Source organism: Dipteris shenzhenensis, chromosome 18, assembly GCF_047967505.1.
Source record: "Dipteris shenzhenensis isolate YYH24624 ecotype China chromosome 18, Dip_SZ_1.0, whole genome shotgun sequence".
In the NCBI taxonomy this organism is placed as follows: domain Eukaryota; kingdom Viridiplantae; phylum Streptophyta; class Polypodiopsida; order Gleicheniales; family Dipteridaceae; genus Dipteris; species Dipteris shenzhenensis.
Genome location: NC_141613.1, coordinates 17,645,402 through 17,655,470, shown reverse-complemented (window position 1 = coordinate 17,655,470; position 10,069 = coordinate 17,645,402). Strand labels below are relative to the sequence as shown.

At 47.5% G+C, this 10,069-nt stretch overlaps 1 protein-coding gene across 1 annotated transcript; it reads right to left on the bottom strand.

The window, feature by feature from the left end:
* Nucleotides 1-2,959: 2,959 nt before the first annotated feature.
* LOC147890885 (pentatricopeptide repeat-containing protein At3g16610-like) lies at nucleotides 2,960-7,577 on the bottom strand. The gene has a single exon (XM_087389675.1). It carries the CDS (start codon nucleotides 7,048-7,050, stop codon nucleotides 4,003-4,005), a length of 3,048 nt encoding a protein of 1,015 aa, XP_087245801.1. The 5' UTR covers nucleotides 7,051-7,577; the 3' UTR covers nucleotides 2,960-4,002.
* Between the last annotated feature and the right edge of the window lie 2,492 nt (nucleotides 7,578-10,069).

Genomic DNA, 10,069 nt, shown 5'->3' with positions numbered 1-10,069 from the left:
GCCCTCCCCCTCCCCGCCGCTCAGCCCTCCCCCTCCCAGCCGCTCAGCCCCTCCCCACCACGCAGCCCCCCCCCCCTCCCCGCCGCTCAGCCACACTCGCTCAGCCACACTGTGCCCCCCCCCTCCCGTAGTTCTAGTGTGCCCCCCCTCTCCTGTAGCTCTACTCTGCCCCCCTTCCGTAGCTCTACTCTGCCCCCCCCTCCCGTAGCTCCACTCTACTCCCCCCCCTCCCGCAGCCTCTGCACCACCTCCCGCTCCCGTAGCCTCTGCCCCACCCCCTCCCGTAGCCTTCCCGTGGTCTGAGGGCCCTTGTCTGCTGCAAGCCTTGGCTTGCCACTGGCCTTGCGCAGGCCTGCGCACCCCTACAACAATGCTGAACAAGATCTGCCTCCCCTGGAAATCGTGCACTTGAACAAGTCCTACAATGGCCCACAAACCCAAACAGTCTCCGAAGCCAATTGTGGGAGAGATCACAAAGCGCATCCCCAGGAGTGGATTAGCAATTGACAGCCAACCAGCCCTGAAAACATCGGGTGCAATGGACACCAATGCAGTTCTTTCTCCTGCAGCCATCATCTCTACTCCAATCACTGCCCCCCCACCACTGTACCACTCAGCCTGCCCCCCACAGGAGAGGGTCACAGTTCCTCACCCCCCACACAGCTCCCTTCTGTCTCCACCACTCTTATGTCCCCCCTTCCCCTCACCCAGCAGCCTTTCTCCACTCCTCTGCCATATACAGCCAGCCTATCACCCACGCCCCCACAGCCATACGCCATGTCCCAGTTCGCACCCTCTCGGGTCCCACCTGAGACGATAGATTACATCTTTACGGAGCTACATCGACTACGGGATCATACCGTAGCACAAGACCAGCTTATTCAGAGCGTGCGCCATGAGATCACTCACCTCCGTCAGGAGGTTCTCTCTCTCACTGCTACAGTCACAGCGGCCCCGCGCACTACACCAGAGGTAGAGGAGCGGATCGCTACTATCTAGACTGCTATTGCGGAGACTACCAGATGGGTGGACGTTGCGAGACGGGCACCCAAAGCAGCAGTCTCAGCCACCATTGCCGAGCAGGAACAGAGGGCCAGTAAGGCTCTCAACATCCGAGTACGAGGTATCCCCCGCGCAGATTCACTCACCCCCTTAGCGGACGCGACTGCTTTTGTGACCTCTACCCTCGGCCTTGTCGAGCATGGGATCGAGCATGCATGGCGCACAAGATGGGACCCCACGCGCCCACAGCCACTCATCATCCGATTCAGGGATATTCAGGCTCGACTTGCAGCACTCAGGCAGCGTGCTACACTACGGGACCACCCTACTATCTTCATGGATGAGGATCTCACACCTATGCAGGTGGAAGAGCGGCGCACCCTGCTTCAGTAGCGAGATGTAGCCCGTCAAGAGGGGAAGTGGGCTGTCATCCGAGATGGCCGCCTGTTAGTTGGCCCCCGCCGCCGAGCCCCACCGGTACTCCAGACACGGTAGCAGACTCCCCCCCCAAATAGGGAGACATGGTCTATGAGATTCAGACTCAGCACACAGTACCCTTGGCATGCACCATATGGAACTGTAATGGTACCCTATGGTCTGACCCTGGGAACTTCTCAGAGTCATACACCGGACGCGACATCGTTTTCTATACAGAGACACATGAGAGCCCCGAGCGCCCTCTCCCCTCGGTCAGTGGCTATACCTGGGAGTCAGTATTCCGTGAGGAGACCAGATATACTGGGAGGTTCCGAGAATCAGGCGGAGTTGCAGTACTCCTTCGTTCAGCGCTCACGAGCTTGACATCCGTGGTTAGACGGGATGTCCATGCCCGTTACCTATGGCTCCGATTCCGACGCCCCTCCACACGCGACCTCTTTATTGCAGTCTGCTACTTTCCTCCTGAGACATCACATTTCGCACGGATGCTTCGCGAGGATACGGGGGTATCCCCCTATCTAGATCTCTACTCAGACATTGTGGAGTTCTCTAGATGCGGAGAGGTCCTCCTAGTTGGGGATTTCAACGCAAGGACAAGTGCACGTCAGACATCACTCCTGGACTTCCACTCAGATCCGGTCCTATTACCTGAGATGGACATAGAGGACTCGGGCTTCCCCCGCTCCTCGGCTGATAGTCGCACTCCCGTTACTGGGTATGGGCAGGCTCTTTTGGACCTTGGACGTATACATGATCTGGTCATCTACAATGGACTAGACCGGTGGCCTGCCTCCTCTGGTTTCACATGTTTCCCACATGGCGGAGGAGCCAGTGTCGTCGACTACATTCTGGGATCTCTTGCTTTAGCCCCACAGATCACTGACTTCCGCACTGCACCCTTACCCCCAAGAGCCGATCACACTTACCTGTTCTTTCATATACTTGCGTCCCGAGCCCCTCCCAGCCACACCCCGCACTACACTACCTATCATGATATACACTTCGATCATAACCTCTCACCTGATTACTCAGCCCACCTAGCCTCCCTCCTCAGACACATAGACACCATACCCTCTCTAGATCACCGAGCCACCCTTATCACCCACTCCCTCCACAATGCAGCCCGCCACATCTTTCCTTCCACTACTCGGTCCACCCGCCCTCCACCCGCTGGCTCCACCCCTTGCAACAGATGGTATGATGACAAGTGCAAAGCATTACGCCGCACACTCCGACTCACAACCCAGCGAAACGCTAGGGCCAACCCACGTCTCACCAGGGATTATCGTCGACTAGTCCGTCGCAAGAAGCTAGCCTTCCTGCGCCAGAATGAGGATACGCTACTGAATATTCTGTTTAGTAGCAACTCCAAGGATTTCTGGAGGAAATTCCTAGAACGCCGATCCCCCTCCCCCTTCACGGACACTTTCCTCTGGCACACCTACGCACGCACACTCTATGATATCCCTGATCAGCCTCCTCCCGACCTCTCAGCCACCCCCCGCCCCAATTCGAGAACTTGATCCTTGATTTTTCTGGTCTTGTGAACATAATACTGTCCAGTTTTTGCACTACACCTCCATGTATATTATTTCCATCTCCCCCATTCCTCCTGATTTCCTGAATCATACTTAATTTGATTCTCTTGCAAGAACTGCAACGTTGACGTTTTCATGTGATGGGGCAGGCTTCAAAGGATTTACACCATAATTCACACTTGTATCTTATATGTTTTGTTCCTGATTATCATGCCACTGCTGTTGAAAATCAATTGATTTGGATATTGAAGGCCATAACCCTGAGAACTTGACCCTTGACTATTCTCGTCTTGTGAACGTAATACATGCCATTTTTGGCACTACACCTCCATGTATATTATTTCCATCTCCCCCATTCCTCCTGATTTCCTGAATCAGACTTAATTTGATTCTCTTGCAAGAACTGCAACGTTGATGTTTTCATGTGATGGAGCAGGCTTCAAAGGACTCTTTAAACAGCGGTTCTTCCAAAATAGATCCAATCTAAATCATTTTTTCCTCGATGGTGCTCATCATGGTCAAGTGTTGCACTGCAGATTCACCTTTGGCAGAAAAGCATCAAAAATAAAAACCAGCCAAAAGCATTGACGATATCAATAAGCCTTCAATGCCAGATCAAAATGAAAAGCAGCGGCAACAGCTGTCCGCGAAAAAGGAAACCTTGAACTTCCAAATATAGACTAAAATCATAATCCACGAAATGAATCCTGCCTGATGGCTCAAGGACAAGCTGAAGAAACAGCCTGCCTCAATATTGCAATAATACGTGCAGTAGATGATCTCCTATCTTTTAACCCTGCTGCATTGCGAGGATCATTGCACTCACAAAATCCCGTGTTATGATCTTGCTTACACTGTGAGTGTTTTTCCACAACTGAATCTTTTTGCCTCGCCCAGACATTATGTTTTATTGCTTTTTTTCTTGCTTTCTTTTCCCCACTCACACAGCCTTTGTCCATATGATATGATGACAACATCAATTCTCTGCATGTTCACATACTGGCACATCTTCACCTGATAAGAGTTAAGTCTCGAAGACTAGATCCAGTTGTGGCACATACCCTTCCCACTTCAATCGTGAACTCAAGATTTCTAAAATTACTGAAATGTCCACACTCTGATTGATACCTACCACAAACTCGTGCACCTTCTTGTGCACCCCTATCACAGCATTTGCAAGCTTTTTCTTTGCCCCTGCATGTCTCCTCCGCTCCTCTACTCTACATGCATCATCCCAATTGCCAGCACTAGCATAGATATTTGCCATGAGCAAATATGAAGCAGCAGATTCTGGATTCACCTGGGCAAGCTGCTGAAAGCATCTGAGTCCTAGATCTGCTTCCCCATAAGTTTTGCAGGCACTGAGCAATGCTGTCCACATAAATTCAGATGGACGACACTGCATGCTATCAATAAATTTATCTGCCTCATACAGATGTCCTGATCTTGCAAGAAGATCAACCATACAATTATAGTGATCTGGTGTTGGAGTAATGGCATAGTCTTTGATCATCACTTTGTAATACTCTTTGCCTTCATATACCAGATTTGTATGGCTGCATGCAGTAAAAAGACAGGTGAAAGTGATCGCATCAGGCTTCACACCCTGTTCTTGCATGTCTTTAAAACATTGCACAGCCAGGTTACCCTCATGGTTCATCCCATATCCTTTTATCATTGCGCTCCATGACACAACATCTCGAATTGGCAGCTTGTTAAATACTCCTTGAGCATCTGCAGGTGCACCACATTTACAATACATGTCAATCAGAGCATTGCCGACAAAACAATTGCTTCCAAATCCTGTCTCTGCAATCTCATTATGTATTTCTCGGCCCTTGCACAAAGCTCCTATGCTGCCACAAGCTTTCAACACAGAAGCAAAGGTGACAGCATTAGGAGAGATGCCATCCAGTTGCATCAACTCAAAACATTCTAGTGCTTTCTGGCCAGGTCCATGTTCAGCATATCCCACAATAAGTGCAGCCCATGACACAACATCTCGAACTGGCAGCTCACAAAAGACTCCCAGTGCCTCTGAAAGTGAGCCACATTTGGCATACATGTCCACCAAAGTGCTGCCAACAAAGGGATCCTTTCCAAACCCCTTCTGTGTGATATCTTTGTGAAGTTCTTGGCCTTTGGCGGATGCTCCTAAACTGCCACAAGCCTTCAAGACACAAACAAATGTGACATTATCTGGAGAGAGACCATCCTGTTGCATCTGTTCAAAAAGTTGAAGTGCTTGGTAAGCAGGTCCATGCTCAGCATATCCTGCAATTAGTGCTGCCCATGATATAACATCTCGAACTGGCAGCTTGTCAAAGACTTCCTGTGCCTCTAAAACACAGCCACATTTAGCATACATGTCAACCAAAGTGTTGCCAACATAATGATTTCTTCCAAATCCCTTTCGTGCAATCTCAGCGTGAATTTCTTGGCCCTTACTTATGGCTCCTGTGTTGCCACAAGCTTTCAAGACAAAAACAAATGTGACAGCATCTGGAGAGACACCCTCTAATTGTAAGTGTTCGAAACATTTAAGCGCTTCTTGACCAGGCCCATGTTCAGCATAACCTGCAACTAGTGCATTCCATGACACAATATCATGACCTGGCAGTCTGTCAAAGACATTCAGTGCCTCTGAAAGTGAACCATATTTGGCATACATGTCGACCAATGCATTCCCAACAAAAAGGTCTCTTTCATGTCCTTTTTGTACGATCTCATTATGTATTTCTCGGCCCTTGCCTATGGCTCTTATGTTGCTACAAGCTTTCAAAACATAAACATGTGTGACTGCATCAGGAAAGATGCCCTCCGATTGCATCTGTTCAAAACATTTCAGTGCTTCCTGACCAGGTCCGTATTCAGCATACCCTGCAATCAGTGCAGCCCATGACACTAAACTTTGAACTGGTAACTTGTCAAAAACTTCCCGTGCCTCTGAAAGTGAGCCACATTTGGTATACATGTCAATCAATGAGTTGCTGACAAAAAGATCTTTTCCAAATCCCTTTTTTGAGATCTCCATGTGTATTTCTTGGCCTTTGCCTATGGCTCCAATGCTGCCACAAGCTTTTAAGGTACAAACAAATGTGACAACATCCGGAGACACACCTTCTAGTTGCATCTGTTCAAAACATTTCAACGCCTCCTGACCAGGTCCATGTTCAGCATACCCTCCAATAAGTGTGTTCCATGACACAACATCTCGAACAGCCAGCTTGTCAAAGACTTCCTGGGCCTCTGAAACAGAACCACATTTGGCATACATGTCAACCAAAGTGTTGCCGACCAAAGGATCTCCTACAAACCCCTTCCGTGAGATCTCAGCATGTATTTCTCGGCCCTTTGCAATGCCTCCAATTCCGCCACAAGCTTTTAGGACACAAACAAATGTGACCGCATTTGGAGAGATGTTGTCCAGTTGCATCTGTTCATAATGTTTTAGCGCTTCTTGACCATCTCCATATTCAGCATATCCTGCAATTAGTGTGGTCCATGACACAACATTTCGAATTGGCAGCTCGTCAAAGACTTCCTGTGCCTCTGAAAGGGAGCCACATTTGGCATACATGTCAACAAGGGAGCTGCTGACAAAAAGGTCTCCTCCAACACCCCTTTGTACAATCTCAGCATGTACTTCTCTACCTCTTTCTACGTTTTTCAGCAATGAACAAGCTTTTAGAAGGGCCATAAGCGTATAGCTGCTAGGATGTACACCCTCCTCGTGCATTTTCTGGTACAGGTCTAGAGCATCCTGCGTTTGCCCACATTGGATACGGCCTAAGATGAGAGAAGTCCATGAATGTTCGCTCCGATGAAGTAACCTGTTGAAAACATGCTGAGCATCAGACACGCTTCCACTGTCCATGAAGAAAGGCACAACGTGGTTCCCGACAATTCTATGAGGTTCCAGCGCATTATTGCAAATGTGCGCATGCACACGCTTGCCACAAGCAAGATTTTTTGTTTTCCTGCACTTCTGCAAGACGAAGAGAAAGTCGTTAACCGAAGGCAGATCAGCCATCCGGTCCAGGAAACTGAGTGTCTCCTCTAAGCTCAACATCTCGCAACCACTCCCCTCTGGCGGTGGTTGTGTATCCACTTCTACTACAGCTTGTGGCCGGACCGTGCTAGAAGCCAGGCTCTCCAGAATTTGATAACGCCGGTTTGCATTTGCATTCGCCCCCCGTTGATTCCATGGCTTCTTGCAGGCCACCTTTTAACATGTTTGTAATTCAACCTGCACAAGTGTTGCAATGCTCGAGACTTCAATGAATAAGAGCAGAACTGATTAATGTACGTCGAAGAGGGCGAGCCGAAAAGTTTTGCACGAGCACACTCTGTTGCGACGGGTTTGAGGATCATAAAGCTTGTGTCCTGGCGGATTATTGCTCCACTCCCTCTTTCTCACAAGAGTGAGCTGGGGAAGCGAGACCTGTGGCCGGGGCGAAGGTGAGGCGATATGGAGACTTACAAGCCTGATGAGAGAAGGCAACATGGCTTCGATTGGTATTCCTCAGGGGAGGACTTGGCATTCAGTAGGGCTAATGTTCTTGGATGGCCTCGAAAAAGAACTGAATGAAAAGAATTTTTCTCCAATTGCTCAATCACTTTCTCAAACTCTTATAAGCGGATTTCAATGCCTCAATGGAAGGCAAGGGAGGTATCCAAGAGAAGAGTGGAGATGAGGAAGACAGGGCATAGCTAGAGAGCACACCACAAATGACTACCTGTAGACTAGATTTAATTAAAAATGTAGAATATATACAAACCCATTTAGGCTTAGGGTTAGACCCTTTCCTTTATAGCACTCTATTGGGTTAGTGCTATGCACATATGATCACATGATAGTGCTATGCACACATGATCACATGATGTTAAGCATGAACTCTCAACAATTGAATGGTAGAGCAACCCCCCTCTTGTAATTCTTTGAGCTCTCCTTCTGCTCATGCGAATTACTAGCTTGTAAGAAGGACTCTACTCTCTTGAGTCCTGCTCACAGTTTGCCTCCCCATCTCTGCACGCAGTCTGCCTCCAGCCAAGAATCCAATCCTACTGCCTGCACCAAACAGTCCCATCGAGGACTCTAAAGGCCGAGTTGGTCTTTGTCCATTTGCATGTGCAAGCTCCTCCAAGCACGTAGCTTCCTTCATATGCTTTGACTCTCCTAGCAACCTCTCTCTCTCTCTCTCTCCTTCTCTCTCTCTCGCACACACAGAAAAACGTATTTCCTCTACATGCTAAGCACTTCTATAGATTCCTTTTCTAGCATATCAATCAGCTCCACTTCAACTGCTCTTACAGACATCGGCTCGAACTGACGAATGTTTTGCGGCATTTAATGCCCAATCTTTTTAAAGAGGATGTGATTTTTAACAAAAACATTTGTCGAACTAGAGGCCTCAAAAACAAACAGGACGACGACATGAATTGGGGACGACCGACATCAAATCATGCATTGAATGAATTCAGCCAGAGATGAATCATCCATCAACAGCAGCAAGCCAAAGATGAATCATGCAAATGCAAGCTATTCATTCTTACAAGAGGCTGTTCACGCGAGGGCTGCGGTTTCAAAAGATTGGTAAGAAGAATTTTTTAACGTCAAGCCATAAGGCACTTCCCTCATGGGGTCATCATGCATCTACGATCACGACACACCAACCACAAGAGTTACACTAACCATCATTTCTTAGTGCCACACTCAGATATTGAGCAGCAAATTTCTGCAAGCGAATGGAAGCAATGCTTCTCTGAGATCGAATTATAGCCCCTCCTCGAAAGAACGAGTGCTACCCCCAAGCCTTGCTTCTCTAACAACTTGGATTTCATCACCTGCATGGGGCATGAATCCATTGGCACATTGCTTGAGAATATCTTCTACTTGAAGGGGCCCCCACCCCTAAAATCAGATTGCTCAATCGAATCAAAACTTCGACAAGTGTGCCGTCCCTCATCTCGAACATTCACCGGCTTGGTTTTTGGGGTTATGATGACACTTCAGTTTCTAGGCTTACCTCCCCTCCCAGCCACGGGCTCAAGCAGCAACCAAGTCTCATCATTAACCTACAAGTAGTCACTAGTGCACATTGCCCTCTAGAACCCTCAGAACTTGTCTCTCTGGTCAACAAACTACTAGCCACAAGTACACATTATGGCAGCAAGGTTTTGCAAAAAAAACCAAAGGTTTGCAACCAGACTAATCACGTGAACAAGCTCTAAAGAAGGAAGCAACTAGTTAAGATTGCTTGAAGGGCACTTCATTGTAAATCGGGATTAGGATTGGGATTCGAGGTTGCATTTACTAATATACAATTTTCATTTGAAAATCCCAATATTTATATGACTTTTGGGAAATTTAAGATCCTATCCCAATTGAGCTTTAGGATTGCCCTTAATATTAAAAACGTTAAAATAATTTTTTTGAACAGTACTATAGTATCAATATCCAAGCTTGGATGGCCTGAATTGCAGTTAACTCATGTCCATTCACTTTGCATTTTACATCATGCATCATGAATTGTTTGCAAAGCATAATCTATTCACAATAAATTCTGCATATGAACTTATAAGAAAAAGATCTCGAGAGAAGCGGTGAGAGAAAGAGAGAAGGAAAGCATGATGTTCTTACACATGATAGACATACATTTAAACCACTTAGTCCACTTAAACCACTTAATTAATTCTAACCATTTAAACTACATTAATCCACATTATGCACTTAATCCGGATCATTATATTTCAAGATGAACTTTATAGAGTTATGTATGAAGTACGATCGGTTTGTATTACCAAATAGTGCACAAATGGGCCAGATGTACTAGGTCCCACGTTTGCCATTCCCTGAGTGCTTGGTCTTGCAGCCTGAGAATCTAGATTGGTGAGGTCCTCAAAATCAAATGTGTCAATATCCTTAGCAGCATCCAAGTCCCCAAAAGCATCTCTGTAGCATGCAAGCTCAGCCTCCAACATTTATATGCGTGCTTGCAAGTCCTCAATCTCTTTGGCTTGAGATGCAAGGCGAGCTTGTAAGTCCTCGGCAATAACACCCTACTGACGAAGGGTATGGCAAACGTTGC

What these genes read in the sequence shown, in the direction of transcription:
- LOC147890885 (XM_087389675.1), bottom strand. Translation starts at nt 7,050, where the DNA reads ATGTTGAGCTTAGAGGAGACACTCAGTTTCCTGGACCGGATGGCTGAT.